Here is a 17,588-nt window from a genome sequence, read left to right as displayed (position 1 = left end):
AAGCTATTCAGTTTCTAGATAGAGAGCCTGAGGAATTAAAATTTTAAATTACCTTCTTATTCATAGTGCACTGTTTAAGTACTAAAACCCAACAAAGAGTCTGTATCATAATCAGTAAGATGTAAATACATTAGCATGGACTTAAATAAAGTAAGATCTAAAATCCAAGTATGGTCATTTGTTTATAAAGTCAAGATTATACAAGGGAAAGGTAACTAGAAAAAAGTATCAGTATAATCAAGGTCTTTTCATTGGTGAGAACAGATGAATTTAATATTTTTATATTTTCATAACCAATAGATATAGAATAGTAAAGTGTAGTGCTTTTAAAAAGTTAAAATACATAATCCTCATAGCCCATATGAAAATTCCAAAGCAACCACTCCTGAGTTTCAGCACCTTATTTAACCACTCAATGCAAAGATCCAAATGAGTTTTATTACAATGTAAACCTTGTTATACATAAAAACTTAGAAATGAAGATTCAAGATTATATACTTCAAATTTTATAATCTCATCCTCAAAAATACAAAAGGGAAGAGCATGTATGAGTTATTTGTATATTTGATTATTCATGCAGACTACATAAAATTTAAAAGTATTGTTTACTAAAAACTGGCAAGTTATTTAAAAAATGAATGTCAAACCTAAAATGTTTCCATTTTTAGCTGTGATTCATAGACATGTTAGAAACCCTAGTAAAAACCTTGGTTTAAATTCTTTAAAGGTAACACAACAGGTGAACTCTTAAAATATATATATGGGTCTCTCATACTAAATATATGGCTTTGGCAATTTTGTGTGTTTGCTAACATACAAAAAAGCAAGGATTAATACTTATTTCAGAAGTGTGAGACTAATTATATACACTTCAAAACGTATGTGGCATTTTTGTTATAACTTTAATCAAGTCAGTGCAACTCCAGGCTTCAGTTGGTGTGTAGCTCTATACACATCTTCTACCTGCAAATGTTCTTTGCCCACATAACATTTAGTTTTTCTATTCTGATACTCTGATCATGAACTGAGTACAGCCAGCCATCTTTAGACTTTTACTCAGCAGATAAGATCTTAGTATTCTGGAACTGCCGCCCTGATTACAGCCACCTCTAGGACTATGAGCTTCAGCTCCTAAACATGCTATCTACTTGGAATTTTGGGAAGTGAGCTTGTACTTAGGATTGCATGGACAAAAGTGTCAATAAGTCTACCAGGACCACAATTCAGTCTTTGCTAACAAAAAGGGAACTACATCAAAGGGATTTGACTTAGGCAGCTAGGCAGACTCCCCTTACAATTCAAGAAAATAACATCAAATTATTGGTGCTTTGGCATTAGCGTCATGTATGGATGTGAGAGTTGAACTGTAAAGAAAGCTGAGCACCGAAGAACTGATGTTTTTGAACTGTGGTGTTGGAGAAGACTCTTGAGAGTCCCTTGGACTGCAAGGAGATCCAACCAGTGCATCCTAAAGGAAATCAGTCCTGAATATACATTTGAAGGACTGATGCTGAAGCTGAAACCAATACTTTGGCCACCTGATGCGAAGAGCTGACTCATTTGAAAGATGCCAGGAAAGATTGGGGGCAGGAGGAGAAGGGGATGACAGAGGATGAGATGGCTGGATGGCATCACCAACTCCATGGACATGGGTTTGGGTGGACTCTTGAGAGTTGGTGATGGACAGGGAGGCCTGGTGTGCTGCAGTTCACAGGGTCGCAGACTCGGACACAACTGAGCAACTGAACTGAATTGGCATTAGCATAAAAGACTTGGAAAATTTTAGACACTTTTAAAGACATACAGTTAACATGATGCCATCCAAACATAATGAGGGTGGGATGTATCAATATTTCCCAAGAACTGATTTGACTAACAAGACACCACAAAAGTTAAATATCAATACAATCTTAAAATAAATTTACATGAATCATAGGACAGTAAGTGCTAGGAAACGTTACTGTTTTGTCCGTAACAACACTTAAGCAACAGTTTTATTAGGAATGAATGTTACAGAAACTGTAGGCTCTTAAATCTAAAACACTAATGTGTGGATCAGGTACATTTGATCAAACATATCTTGAACATCAGCAATCCCCTATCACTTTGACTTAGCTACTTGAATATAAAACCTCTTCTCACCACCTTTATTTATTTGCCCATTCAAAAGGTTTTATCTTTCAGGATTTTGACATCTTTTAATTAAAAACTATGTATACACAAAGAACTGTAAAGCCAACCACTGCAGTATATAATGCTAAAACACTACTGGTGTAAGAATGTTAAAATAGTCAACCTTAAAAACCAATAAAAATGGGATAATGTATTAATACTTAAGTTCTCACTAGAGTTCGTTCTGGTTTTCAGAAAACCAGACATTGTCTCATTTCTAACTTCTGATGACACATTTTGTATTCAACAGAAGCATAAGAGGGATTTTTCTGTTGCAATTCTAACAAACTTCAGCCTATTTTATTTATCCAAGTTACCCCTATATTCCTCTACTTAGCGATGGTCATTAGCCTCTGCTGTACAGAATAAGCCTTAAATAATCCAGATTAGAATGTTCAATGAGAAACCATTTTCCACATGAATTCCTTCAATAAATACACAGTGTGACATAGTATATTCTTTAAATTGTGCACATTCTTAGATAAACTTTGGTAAACAGAGAGAGAGACTTCAGAAAAACATATTGAAGTGATTTCATTTAAAAAGGTTATTATGTGTTGGTTAAAAAAGAGGACCAACATCAGTATCACTGAAATTAGTGTAACTATAACAATGTTTAGAATCTTAAAAAATTCAACTTTTTCCTCTTTATCAGGCCAGGCACAGGGAATCCTTTTTGAAGAGATCTTCATTTCAGGAATGAGAAGTTTCTTAATTTGTCCAATTTCTGTTCTGCTCCAATCTTCTTTCAATACTTGGCTTACTCGAGGATAAATTTCAACAGGTTGGACCTTAGGAAGCGGTCTTTGTTTCAAGATCTGCACACGTTGGCGGACATCGTCAACTTTTTCAAGAAATTTAAGTGGAGCCTCTTCTTGTAAAGATGTTGTCAGTGTCACTAATTCAAGCTGCTGCTCTCTTATTTCTTTCATTCTTTCAATCTGTGGAGTATATTCTTGATTAATCAGATTGCCAACATCACAAAGAGCTGTTAGGAAAATTTTTTTTTTCTGTTCTAATATATCACTAAGCTCCTTAAAATACTGGAGAACAACTTCCTTATCACCTTGGACCATTTTCTCTGAATGAGATTTTTGTTCTTCTAGCTTTTCAATAAGACAAGTAAGATCTGTCCAGTGTGTGTCAGTTAACTGTTCAAGCAGTTTTTGAGGTGTGTCCTTTTCTTTCATATAGGCACTCTGAAGGTCGTCTATAGGATGACCGTGATGCTGACCTATGGTAAGGCAATGACCACAAACCAATTTTTTATCCAGGAGACAGTAAACATTTAAGGGCTGCCTATAATGCTCAGGGCAGGTGATGATATCCGGATGGTCTTCTTGCTGGTACTTTTCAATAATAGCCCTTAATGCAAAATTAACAGGTAAAGATTCAATACCACTTGGAGCAATTTCAATAATACTTCTGCAGTTAGGGCACTTGAGTGGAATGCGTAAAGGTCTCCATATATAAAAGTTACCAGTTGCCTGTAGCACATTTTCCAAACAATTTCTACAAAATGTATGAGAGCATGGTAGTACACGAGGATCTTCAAAAATACTGTAACAAATGGGACATGTTAACTCATCCTCAAAATTGTGCATTTCCTGTCAAGAGAAAAAAGTATTTTAATTCTACATATCACAAAGACATATTTGCATACATTATATAAAGTTTTAAGTGTTAACCTACAAACAATATATTGTACTTGTCATTTACAAGAGGATATTTACTAAGATTTCACCAATGATTCTCTATATAATTTAATTCCTAACACTGATTATTGATAACCTTTAAGAGGTCACTTTGGGGTGTTCTGTTGGAAGTCTACCTAATGATTATAAATAGCCTGAGCAACTTTTTACATTCTAAGATGCTAAAATCAAAACTATACACAAGTAATGAATAGACAGAACTAAATATTAAATAACAAGTTGATTCTTAGCAAAATTATGTTCTTTAATTCACATTCCCAGTTGACTCAACCACAGTTTCTAAAGTAAGTTACTAAATTTCTAACTGTTCTATAAATTTCTCAGGTTCTTGAATTTGAATTCTAGTGTATGTGCTTAAAGCCCTGAATCAGCACAGTGTAATATTCTACAGTAATGTTAATTTGAAGATTTGGAAAGGGAAAACATTTCTAAATTAGTCCTGGCAATGAAGTTTGAAAGATGAAGTGTTGATAGTGGTAATTATGAATTACTGACCACTAGAGCATTCGGACACGACTGAGCAACTTCACTTTCACTTTTCACTTTCATGCATTGGAGAAGGAAATGGCAATCCACTCCAGTGTTTTTGCCTGGAGAATCCCAGGGACAGGGGAGCCTGCTGGGCTGCCATCTATGGGGTCGCACAGAGTCGGACACGACTGAGGCGACTTAGCAGCAGCAGAGCATTAGTGCTAAAGAACGCAATTAGTCATCTTTCCTTTAGGAAAGAAATCCAGCAACAGTTCAGAGATCTTCTCTGACACAAGTAACTTTACTTCTTGGCAAGCTATTACTGGTTATTTCCAACAAGCATTCCAAGTGCCATTCTTGTAAAATCTAAAGCTTACCAAATCATCCTCTATAAAAACTGTTAGGAGTTTCAATAAACAACATCTACAAATAACTAATTGTACTTTTAATAAACATAAATCCTCTTCAGTCTTTATAGCTCTATGTGCCCCCTCTTCACCATGTGCAAAACCAAATTCCTTCAAGCCTGAACTTGAGCCCCACCTCCTTCCCCAGATCTGGTCCCCTGTTAATCTCACTGAACACTGCACTTCTACTTTCTAGCTCTTAGATGGACTTTATCTAAAAGACTTGTGGGGATATTCCCTGGTGGTCCAGTGGTTAGGACTTGGTGCTTTCACTGCCAAGGCCCATGTTTGACACCTGGTTGGGAAACTAAGATCGTGCAAGCTGTGTGGCATAGCCAAAAAAAAAAAAAAAAACCAATAATAAAGGATTTTGTAACATTTTTCTATACATTAGAATATAAGCCTGCAGTAAGTGCAGACATTGTGTCTAAGTGCAGAACCTGACACAACAGGCATTCACTCAATACTAGCTGAATAAACAGTGCCCCTTAAGAGACCAATGCTAAAAAAATGTCAGACCTTAGTTTTAGGGTTCTTTTATTTTAAAACAGCAAAATTTCTGCTTAGGAAAAGTTCTATCAAGAATACATCTGAAAACAGAAAATACGCCATTCAGACTAACAGCATTAAGAACTACAATGAGCCAAGATGTGTGAGACTAATAAGCCTGAACTGTGAAGTATTCCAGGAAACAAAAGTAACTGGGCAACAGAACAGAAGATGACATTCACTGCAGATAAATTCATGTGCCTACATGTTGAGAAGCCTTTATGATTATCTTGAACCTAACAGAGAGCTCTGAAATTGAAAAACCACCCAAGAAAAACAAAACGTTTTTTCAGTTTAAGTGATGTCAGAATTCATAATGAAGAAATAAACAGGATACTATTTTGCAAAGGAATAAAATTTGAACAATGGACATATATTCAATTTAGATTTAATATTAGAGTTATTTAATGCAAGTATCAAAAAGTAACCCTAAAACTGAACACCATCTTTCCCTCCAAAGCTTCCCTCCAAAATCCTATACTTGTTAAAAAGTTAGAAAACATTTTCCCTGGGAACCCATTTAAGGATCCCAAAAGTTCAACTTTTTTTAGAAGGAAGATATTCAAAATAACCATATTGCAAAGAAAATATCATCTCTTGAACTTATATAAAATGGAAGCATTAGATATCCTGGTCTCAAAGGTTACTTGGCAAATATAGAACATCTACAACACTTTCTAGAACTAACACCAAAAAAAGATGTCCTTTTCATGATAAGGCCTGGAATGTAAAAAGAGAAAGTCAAGAGATATCTGGAGTAACAGGCAAGTTTGGCCTTGGAGTACAAAATGAAGCAGGGCAAAGGCTATAAGTTTTGTCAAGAGACCATGTTGGTCATAGCAAACACCCTCTTCCAACAACCCAAGAGACAACTCTACACATGGATATCAGTAAATGGGAAAAGCTCTACACAGTCAGCAAAAACAAGACCTGGAGCTCACTGGCTCAGATCATCGGCTGCTTTTTGTAAAAGTCAGGCTTAAACTGAAGAATGTAAGGAAAACCACTAGCCACTGAAGTATGACCTAAATTAAACCCCTTATGATTATACAGGGCTTCCCTGGTGGCTCAGATTCTACAGTGGAGGTGACGAATGTGTGTTAGTCACTCAGTCATGTCCAACTCCATGACCCCACAGACTGTAGCTCGCCAGGCTTCTCTGTCGATGAATTCTCCAGGCAAGAATACTGGAGTGGATTGCAATTCCCTTCTCAAAGAGGAACTTCCCAACCCAGGGATTGAACCCTGGTCTCCTGACTCACAGGCAGATTCTTTACCATTTGAGATACAGGGTAGTCCGTGGAGGTGACGAAAAGATAGAATTAGATCTGGTAGACAGAGTGCCTAAAGAACTATGGATGGAGGTTCATGACACTGTACAGGAGGCAGTGACCAAAGTCACTGAAAAAGAAATGCAAAAAAGGTAAAGTGGCTGCCTAAGGAGACTACAAATAGCTGAGGAAAGAAGAAAAGCGAAAGGCAAAGAAGAAAGGGAACGATATACCCAACTGAATGCAGAGTGCCAGAGAAGAGTGAGGAGAGAGAAGGCAGCCTTTAAGAGAACGCAAAGAAACAGAGGAAAACAATAGAATGAAAAAGACTGGAGATCTCTTCAAGAAAATGAGAGGTATGAAGAGAACATTTCATGCAAGGATAGACACAATAATAAAGGACAGAAATAGTATGGACTGAACAGAAGCAGAAAGATTAAGAAGAGATGGCAAGTATACACAGAAGAACTATACAAAAAAAACCCTTAATGACCCAGATAACCACAATGGTGTGGTCACTCACCTAGAGCCAGACATCTTTTGAGTGTGAAGTCAAGCGGCCTTAGAAAGCATGACTATAAAGAAAGCTAAAAGAGGTGTTGGAACCCCAGCTGAGCTATTTAAAATTCTAAAAAATGATGCTGTTAAAGTGCCACAATCAAAATGTCAGCAAATTTAGAAAACTCAGTAGTGGCCACAGGACTGGAAAAGGTCAGTTTTCATTCCAATCCCAAAGAAGGGCAATGCCAAAGAATGTTCGAACTACCATATGATTGCGTTCATTTCACATGCTAGCACAGTAATGCCCAAAAATCCTTCAAGCTAGGCTTCAACAGTACATGAACTGAGAAATTCCAGATGTACAGGATGGGTTTAGAAAAGGCAGAGGAACCAGAGATCACTGCCAACATCCACTGGATAATAGAAAAAGCAAGAGAATTCTAGAAAAACATCTATTTCTGTTTCACTAAAGCCTTTGACTTTGTAGATCACAACAAACTGGAAAATTCTTAAAGAGATGGGAATACCAGACCACCTTACCTGTCTCCTGAGAAACCTGTATGCAGGTCAAGAAGCAACAGTTAGAACCAGACATGGTACTGACTGGTTCCAAATTGGGAAGGGAGTACGACAAGGTATTGTCACCCTGCTTATTTAATTTATATGCAGAGTAAATTATGCAAAATGCTGGAATGGATGAAGCACAAGCTGGAATCAAGACTGCCAGGAGAAATATCAACAACTTCAGATATGCATATGATACCATGCTAATGGCAAAAAGTGAAGAGATACTATAAAGCCTCTTGATGAGGGTGAAAAAGGAGCATGAAAAAGCTGGCTTGGAACTCAACATTAACAAAACCAAGATCATAGTATCTGGTCAAACAGGAGGGGAAAACATGGAAGGAGTGACAGATTTTATTTTCTTGGGCTCCAAAATCACTGTGGATGGGGACTGCAGCCATGAAATTTAAAGACACTTGTTCCTTGGAAGGAAAGTTATGACAAACCTACCGCAAGCATGCGTACTCAGTTGCGTCTAATTCTTTACAACCCCATGGACTGTAGCCCTCCTCTGTCCATGGGATTATCCAGGCAAGAATACTGGAGTAGGTTGCCATGCTCTCCTCCAGGGGACCTTCCCGACCCAGGGATCAAATCCAAGTCTTCTGCACTGGCAGGTAGATTCTTTACCACTGAGCCACCTGGGAAGCTCAAGACAACCCTAGACTGCATATTATAAAGCAGAGACATCACTTTACCAACAAAGGTCTGTACAGTCAAAGCTAAGGTTTTTTCAGTAGTCATGTATGGATATGAGAACTGGACCATAAAGAAGGCTCAGTGCTGAAGAGTGGATGCTTTCAAATCATGGTGCTGGAGAAGATTCTTGAGAGTCCCTTGGACTGCAAGGAGATCACACCCATCAATCCTAAAGGATATCAACCCTGAATATTCATTGGAAGAATTGATTCTGAAACTGAAACTCTAACACTTTGGCCACCTGAAGCGAAGAGCCAAGTCATTGGAAAAGACCCTGATGCTGGGAAAGACTGAAGGCAAAAGAAAAGGGGGGTGAAAGAGGATGAGATGGTTAGATAACAACACCAACTCAAAAGACATGAATTTGAGTAAACTCCAAGAGATAGCGGAAGGCAGAGGAGGAGCCTGGCGTGCTACAGTCCATGGGGTCGCCAAGAGTCAGACATGACTTAGTGACTGAACAACAAAGAGCATATATTTTTAATAAAATTTAATCAGAAATGTGTAGGTAACTTGAAGATACAGAAATCAAATCTACTCTCAGATTACCCTCTTCTAACTGTTATGAAAAACTGATTTTAGCCAACACATTCATGAGAAGTGAAGACCGGCTAACAGAAGTAAGCCTGATTGAAAATAACTATTAATATGTAAGGTCAGGAACTTCCTAACTCTGGGTGCTGCCTGAGAAACAGAAGATAAAAGTGGCTAGCATGCTTAGGGGCTAGTTCTTCCAGAAACTAATATGAAATTTTATGTACCAGAAATTTTCCATAACCAGCCTAGACTCTTGACAGGGGGAAAAGGAGCAAAAAACTTTTCCAATGAGTATTTTCTGGGATGAGTATCTTAGATTTAGCTATGCTGTGTGTAACAACAACACTGGAAACTAGAAGACAATGAAGCAATTCTTTAATAGGAAAACATGGCTTTCAACCTAAAATTCTACACCCAGAAAAAGTAAATTTTGAAAGTAGTCTAAAGATAGTTTGACACAAGAGGTCTCAAAACCCACTACCTGGGTTTTGAAACCCCCACTACTTGCCATTTCTTAAAAAAAAAAAAACTACTGCAGGAAGACAAGAAAAACAAGAATTCTCACCCCGGTAACTGTGAAATGGAATCCTGGACAACTGTGCAGCAAGCCTAGAGAAAAGGTCTAGAGGAAGAAGACAGAAATCCAGAAGAAATGTCTTTAAGTAAATAAATGGAACAGACAGTATTTCATGTGTCTGAACATACTCAGAGGTAATGAGAAAACTAAATGTAGGAGAAAATGATGGAATCATGAAAAGAGGAAATATTACAGCATATTATATAACTCAGTTGTCCCATTAATCATAACATTATAAATATTAATACTGATTTTACCAAAAAGCATGACTGTTATGGATTGAATGTGTCTCCTGAAAATGCATATGTTAATATCCTAACCCTTAATGTGATAGTGTAAATGAGGCAGAGGTAATTAGGTCTTGAGAGTTGAGCCCTCATGAACGAAATGAGCCCCTTAAAGGAAGAGATACATAGCTTGCTCCCTCTCTTTCTCTGCTCTCTGCCATGTGAAAGCACAGCAGGAAGATGGCCATCTGCAAACCAGGAAGAGAGCTTTGGCCAGAACCCAACTGTGCCAGCATCCTGATCCTGAACTTCCTAGCCTACAAAACTACAAGAAATCAACGAGTGTTGTTTAAGAAATCAATGATTGTTGTTTAAGGTAGGTTTGTTGTAACAGCTCAAATTTAAAAAATGAAAAAGTTATATTGGGAGGAGGGAATAGGGAAGGAAACAGTGCTTAAGAACTTATCTTAATCTTCCCTTATAAGAGAAGTCAATACATACCTAAAAATGAAAAATCAAGAAATCATATCAAAAGCCAATTATTTAGAAATATAGAAGCAATAACAAAAGAAATATTTAAATGGAATGAAATGATTGCTTCTGGAGAGCAGGAATCAAGACTCGGGAACATGAGGGCAGGAGGCTGCTGCTTTCCATTATAAACCTAAATTCTTTTTTACTTTCAACAAATTAACAGGTAATTTAAAATATTAAAATTTTACATAAAGAAATAAAGACAATCCCACATGCATCTAGCCAGAAAAGACACTTTAAAAAAAGGAAAATAAAAACATAATGATCTCAAAATTCTCTGGGAGACTGTAATTTCTAAAGATGGCCACAAAAGTTATTTCTCAGATACGTTATTCTGAGATGTAACTTTGCTGGTATTCTCTCAAGAGATGAAATCTATTCTCCCCTCAAAAAGATCTGGACAAGACATGTGACTCCTCTGACCAACAGGATACAGTACTAGTGACACGATGACAGTTCTGGATATAACCCTTAGGGAGCCTAACAGACTCCTGCCTCTTTGCTATGTAAAAATTCTATCCTGCTCTGCTGATGAGGCCAAGTGGAGGAGCAACGAGGTGCCAGACATGTGAGTGAAAAAGTCATCTTGGACATTAGGCATCTAAACCTTCTATTTGTTACACAGCAGTAGATAAACACAACACCTCCAAAGCAACTAGAAATGATAAAAGACAATATAGCAGTCAATACCCACAGGGGTCAGGAAGAAAAAGGGTATGACCTAAGAATTCTCTACCCAGCCAAGATACAATTTATTCATTCATTAATAAACTAAAGAAGTAATATAAAAAGGATTCATCTTTTTTTAAAAGTTAGGGGAAAAAAAGAAAATGAACCTAGGAAAAGCAAAAGAAAACAACAATTCTAACTCATGAAGAAAACTGTGAATTAGAAAACAGAAAACTCTAAGAATTGATAAACCTGAGGCCTGGCTCTTTAAATAAACAAACCTTTAGCTTTCTATGTCAGGAAGCCTCCAAGATGGACCTTTACCTCCCAGTTGTCACATCCTTTTGTAATTCCCTTCTCTTGAATGTGGGCTGGACTTAGTGACTCCCTTTTAACAAACAATACAGCAGATGTAACTTTAAGATTTTGTAAGACCAAACTTCAGTCTGGAATGTTCTGGCTCTCTCCAGCTCTCTTAGATCACTCTCACTAAGGGAAGAAAGATGCCACGTTGCAAGCAGACCAGGTCCACCGCTGTGGCAAGAAACTAAGACCCTTAGTCTAACAGCCCCCAAGAACACGAAGACTCAAGCAACTACAGAATGAGCAGATACTTCTGGTCCAGTAAAATCTGGCAATGACTGCAATGTCATGAGAGACCATGGGCCAGAAGCGGACAGCTCCGAGATTCCGGACCCAAGGGAACGGTTTCAATTTTTGTTATAAGCTGCTAAAATGTGGGATTGGTTATGCAGCAATAAGGGGCTTCCCTGGTGGCTCAGATGGTAAAGAATCTGCCTGCAATGCAGGACACCAGGGTTCGATCCCTGGGTAGGGAAGATGCCCTGGAGTAGGAAATGGCAACCCATTCTAGTATTCTTGCCTGGAGAATCTCAAGGACAGATGAGCATGGCAGGCTACTGTCCATTGAGTCGCAAAACAGTTGGACATGACTGAGTGACTAAGCGCGCAATGCAATGCAAACAAGAGGGTTAAGGAAAAAAACAACAAATGTACTAAGTTTAGCATTAAAAAAAGGAAATAAGCCAAATATGGGAAAAGCCAAAATTATAGAGAATACCTATTTGAAAGTCTACAAGAAATTAACTATTCTCTGTCAGTTCCAATACCAAAATTGACCAGAGAAGATAAAGCAAACCATGAGAGAAATTCACAAGCTGGAAAAGTGCTACTCTGGGGGAAAAAAAAAGGCTCTGGAAAAAAAAAAAGGTGGGAAAGGGAGAAAGCTTCTCTGGTGGGTTCATCCAAGTGGTTAAGAAACAATTACTTGTACTACTGCTGGAGAATACAAGATGGCAAGTTTGCAAACTGTTTTATGGATCGTATATAACACAATTGCAAAACTTAACAAAGACAACTCAAAACTAAAAATAGAACAATTACAAAAATGGATACTGATGTAAAATCCTGAACACAATATTAGCAAAAACAAATCCTGATCACATTAAAAGAATACAGTACAGAAGCAAATACAGTTCTTTCCAGAAATGTAAAGTTAACTCAGTAACAGAAAATTACTCAGGTCAGTGGAAAAAAAATGTATGATCACATTAGATGTGAAAAATGCACATAATATAAAAGCCAATAAGCACAGTCTACAAAGACAAAGTAAACTGGTGGTTGCCAGGGGCTAGAGGGAGGAGAGTTGGAGAGTTATTGTTTAATGAGTACAGCTTCACTTTGGGAAGATGAAAATGTTTTGGAGATAGATGGTGATGGCTGTACAACAATGTGAAATGTACTTAATGCCACTGACTATAAACTTTAAAATGGTTAAAATGGTAAATTATATGTAAGCTTTAAAAATATTTTAAAATGTTTAAGTGTCTTGCCTATCATCCAGCCAGGCTCACCCCTGCCAAATTAATTTTGAAATCAATTTCTATTATTCTATAATTTTAAAAAGCAAAAAAATTAAAATGACCCATGTAAAATGTTATTTTCCTCCAGCAGGGACTAAGAGACAAAGGACAAACTGATAACTTAGTTCAAGATTCCTTGCTTCCCTTTTAAAAGTCACCAAGAAATATGAATATAAAAAAGAAATCTTTTTAGAAATAAACCTGAAGCTAAATCATCTACTTATAAATTATTTCTCAGATTTCTTGTGCTTAAGTGTCAAAACAAACACATTATTGAACTTCTAAAGTTTTTATGCAGTCTTTCTCCAGAAAGTTGATTTTCTATGGAGTCTCCAGCATCTAACCAGCTTATTATGTATGGTCAGCACTGACAGCAGATGATGGAGAACTGGGCATATCAAAAATATCATTCTCCTGTATAAACTATTTTTTAAAAGCCTTAATTCCCTAATGCATTATTGTCTTTCATCTCTAAACATGAATGGTTATAAAACATTCATTACAGTTTACCACCTCTGAAGAGAAATCTGCTACATTATAGAGTTATATGACTTGCTCTAGTACTTAAGACAGTGAGTCAGCTATAAGTCTGGGAAAATTCAAGAAGTGCCACCACCCAGTCTGGGTCTCACATCTCTGTGGCCCTGATTTAAAAAAAAAAAAAAAGAATAAATGCACAAAAATAATGAAGGCTCACCTAACTCAAAACAAAACAAAAAAATTCTATGGTCAGATCTGATTTTAACTCTGCCCATTTGTATGTTTTCCTGCATTTTGACATCAACCTGTTCCCTCAAACTGAAAAAAGACCAGGCTCCTCTGTCCACAGAATTCTCCAAGCAAGAATACTGGAATGGGTAGCCATTCCCTTCTTCAAGAGATCTTCCCGACCCAGGGATCAAACCCAGGTCTTCTGCATTAAGGCAGATTCTTCACCATTTGAGCCACCAGGGGAAGCCCATTAATGCAATTTAATAAGGAACTGATATGAGGAGTTAAGATTTTGTTTGCCTTTTTAAAAAATATTTTCAAAGTGAAAATACATATTTGGTGGGAAAAAAGCAACGTTAAAACTAACATCAACTAAGATCAAAATTTCATCTTGCCAGCTAAACTATGGTCCCTTACTTTAAGGGATAGCTATTGTTATTGTTTAGTCACTAAATTGTGTCCAACTCTTTTACCACCCCATGGACTGTAGCCCTCCAGGCTTCTCTGTCCATGGGATTTCCCAGGCAAGAATACTGGAACAGGTGGCAACTTCCTTCTCCAGGGGATCTTCCTGACTCAAGGATTGAACAGTGTCTCCTACATTACAGGTGGATTTCTTTTTTTTTCCACCTCCCCCAACCCAACCCCCCACTGCTGAGCCACCAGGGAAGTGCCAAATGATAGCTACTTGGTGATTAAAAAGAAATGCAGTGGGGAATGGGAGGACGAAGAGGGAGTGTATATGTGTACTTATGTACATATTTATGGCTCATTCACACTGTTGTATGGCAGAAACCAACACAACATTATAAAGCAATTATCCTCCAATTAAAAATGAAAAAAATAAAAAAGGAATGCAGGGCCTTCCCTGGCAGTCCAGGGATTAAGACTTTGCCTTCCAATACAAGGGATGCTGGTTTCGATCCTTGGTCCAGGAGCTAAAATCCCACATGCCCTGAAGCCAAAACCCAAAACATAAGACAGAAGCAATATTATAACAAATTCAATCAAGAGTTTATAAAAAAGGTCCACACTGGAAAAAACCTTAAAAAGAAAAGGGAATGCAGCAACGATATGTATGTAAATGCATGGTAAAAAGGTACCCCAATAACTTAATAAATTCAACTTGCAGATCTGTGTTAACCGTGTGTGTCTGTATTAAGATGCACACATTCTTGTAAAATTTCCAGCAGCAGGGTAAACAAGAGTTAACAGTGACTAAGGTATAGGTCAGATAAGAGAGTTGTTTACTTTTCATTTCAAGATTCTTCTACATGGTTCGAATTTTACATACCATCAACATGCATTCCTTTTTTAAAAAAAAGATTCAAAAATTTAAATCACCTTACAGTTTAAAAATTTACTGAAAATCTCTTTGGTATTCACTTAATCTCCCAGAACTTACCATTTAGTTGACTTTCTGGTTTGGAGACTGAATATATATCTTCTTTAACTTTTTCGGATTCTTTTATCCTTATTCTGAAATAAAATTATTTTATCTTAATGTTCTAGATTCAAATTCTCAAAAGGAAATATCACTATCTTTGATACTTACCTTCCCTGAGCCTCACTGTGTGTGTGTGTGTTTTAAAGTAGTGACAAATATCAATAGCTGTGGAGTAGCAGGAGAGGTATCACTGTAACTTGAAAATCCCAACAAATCTGTGACCAAATAAACTGTCACAAAGGACCTCTTTTTATAGCGTCAAGCATCTCGAAAACATTAGCTAACAATGGTGATGACGGAGTAAACCTTCAGGGTCATGTTGGACTGCTGAGAGTTAACTGGAAGGCAAGAAGCACTCATAGGAGTGAAAGGTTATGCCAGTTGAAAATCACAAATCTTGATTTCGGTTATTCCCATCAGTACGTCTGTTAATGTCTCAGTTCTGCCACGTAAATGTTGAGAATCCCTGGAGGTGTTTTACCTAGTGCCTCTCCCAACTGCCGTTTCACATCTGTAAGATGGGTGTAACTACACCTACCGTGGTGTAGAACGTTAATTCCGGTGAGAACGTCTGCCAGAGAAGGGGCTCGACCACCAGGGCCTTCACCTTCCCTTTCCCGAAGGTTTCCGACAAATCCTTCCCGGCCTCTCTCCCAACGCGCCTCGGCGTCCTCCATCCACGCCGACCCCCGAGCGGTCACTCAGCTCGGCGGAGCCCGGCCCCTTTCCCACCCCGCCACAGGGGGCCTTCTCTCTCACGGGAAGGCAGCTCCATCCTGGCGGGAGGGAAAACAAGGTCCCCCAGCTCTTCACCTCGGACAAGAGGGAAGAGACGCAGGACCCAAGCCAGCCCTCTGAATTACCAAGCCTCAAACACACACCGTACACCAGCCTGGGCTACAAGCAAAGAGGAGGGACCCACAGCCGCCTTTTCGGACCGAAGAAAAGCTCCTTAAACTCACCGTGAGGACGGGAAACAGGCAACTCCACTAGCAGCAACAGGGTAGCACTGCCACCCGACGGTGCTGAGGGCTGCTTGGCGTCCCCGCCCTCCTCTGCCCTGAGGCCTTCAGGTGCTCAGAAGAGGCGGAGCTCAGGCGCCTTACGACGCAGGCGCAGTCTCCCGGCAACCTTCAACTGCGTCGCCTCAGCCAATGAGAAAGAGCGCGGGGCCGCGGTTCGAAAGTAAACTGCCCACAGTTAGGGCTGAAGTGGGGGCACGGTTGCTAGGGCTCGGCTGGAGGACTGCGGCCAGCTTTCTGCGCCTGCGCACTAGGAGCGGGTGCAGCTCCGGAGCTGCAGAGGCGCGCCGCAGGGGTTGCTTCAGTTGGCGGGGCCGCTTCTGGCTGCCTTGAGTCTGTTCTGGAGTCCCTCTTGGGCCCTCTGGATGGCTTCCGGGGAGAGGCGGGGCCTGGCGGAGGCCTGTGATTTCTACAAAAGATTCTTAGAACTACTTCTGTTTTTTATTTTAACGTGGAGCCAAGTCGGCATGTGCTAATTCTAGACTTTAAAGCGCAGCGTCTTCCGTCGTGACTTCATTGGTTCCCAGCACCCTGAGGCGTCCTGAGCGCACACAGCACCCCAGTGAGCGAGTGCCATCCTCGCCTGAGCCCGGCTTTGCTTTTGTTTACAGCGTCTGGAGAGACAAACCCATCAGAATACTTGTTCCCGCATAGGAGAGGGCTTCTGATGACTGAGAATTCTCTTGTACTTAAAGAGAACTAACTCTGAGGGGTAGTGGGACCTCAAGACGCATTTAGGACCGTTTCCCTCCATCTCGTCCTACTACTACTCTCGCCTCCGCCGCGTCTCCACGATACGAAATTGTTGTCTGGAGATGACTATTGCACAGAATTCCTGATTTCCAATTTAATGTCTCCGCCAAATTCCTATTTCACCTTCTTAACCCCTAGAATTACAAAACAAACAGTTCAGTCCTTTCTCTTAAGAAACTTTATCCAGCTATATCTCAAGATACGCTCTCATCACACTTCCCTCTAATATGTAGTTGGAAGTTATTTACTGTACTGAATAAAGCTGCGGACCTCAGTATACTGTATATTGCTAGTACTTTCAGATCTTAGGCTCTTCAACAGTAAATTACAGAAAAATATTAATAAAATTTAGTATCAGTGAGTCCCGAGTCAATCTCAGATGTCTTCACCAGTTTACTGAAAGGGTTGCTTACGTTGTGTGAATTCCAGTGCTATCCAAGCTATCCGTTGTTACACGGTGACATACATCCATTTAGACTTTCGGAGAAGGCAATGGCACCCCACTCCAGTACTCTTGCTTGGAAAATCCCATGGGCGGAGGAGCCTGGAAGGCTGCAGTCCATAGGGTCGCTGAGGGTCGGACACGACTGAGCGACTTCACTTTCACTTTTCACTTTCCTGCATTGGAGAAGGAAATGGCAACCCACTCGTGTTCTTGCCTGGGGATGGGGACGGGGGACCGTGGTGGGTTGCCGTCTATGGGGTCACACAGAGTCGGACACGACTGAAGCGACTTAGCAGCAGCAGCAGCATACACATAGTTGGGTAGAAGGCAATGGCACCCCACTCCAGTACTCTTGCCTGGAAAATCCCATGGATGGAGGAGCCTGATGGGCTGCAGTCCATGGGGTCGCGAAGAGTCGGACATGACTGAGTGAC

General features: G+C 39.3%; 1 protein-coding gene across 2 annotated transcripts; it reads right to left on the bottom strand.

The window, feature by feature from the left end:
- Nucleotides 1–416: 416 nt before the first annotated feature.
- TRIM59 (tripartite motif containing 59) lies at nt 417–16,208 on the bottom strand. 2 transcript variants are annotated; one of them, XM_069561600.1, is made up of 4 exons: nt 15,897–16,197; nt 15,473–15,710; nt 14,893–14,966; nt 417–3,779 (listed from the first exon to the last, which is right to left on the bottom strand). In XM_069561600.1, the coding sequence occupies exons 3-4, from the start codon at nt 14,893–14,895 to the stop codon at nt 2,568–2,570; spliced, it is 1,215 nt and encodes a 404-aa protein (XP_069417701.1). In that variant the 5' UTR covers nt 14,896–14,966; nt 15,473–15,710; nt 15,897–16,197; the 3' UTR covers nt 417–2,567. The 2 variants fall into 2 exon arrangements, with proteins under 2 accessions (XP_069417701.1, XP_069417695.1); XM_069561594.1 differs by lacking the exon at nt 15,473–15,710 and having other exon boundaries at nt 1,964–3,779; nt 15,897–16,208.
- Nucleotides 16,209–17,588: the final 1,380 nt, after the last annotated feature.

The sequence above is a fragment of the Ovis canadensis genome, chromosome 1 (genome assembly GCF_042477335.2).
Source record: "Ovis canadensis isolate MfBH-ARS-UI-01 breed Bighorn chromosome 1, ARS-UI_OviCan_v2, whole genome shotgun sequence".
In the NCBI taxonomy this organism is placed as follows: Eukaryota; Metazoa; Chordata; class Mammalia; order Artiodactyla; family Bovidae; genus Ovis; species Ovis canadensis.
This window is presented reverse-complemented; position numbering and strand designations above follow the sequence as displayed.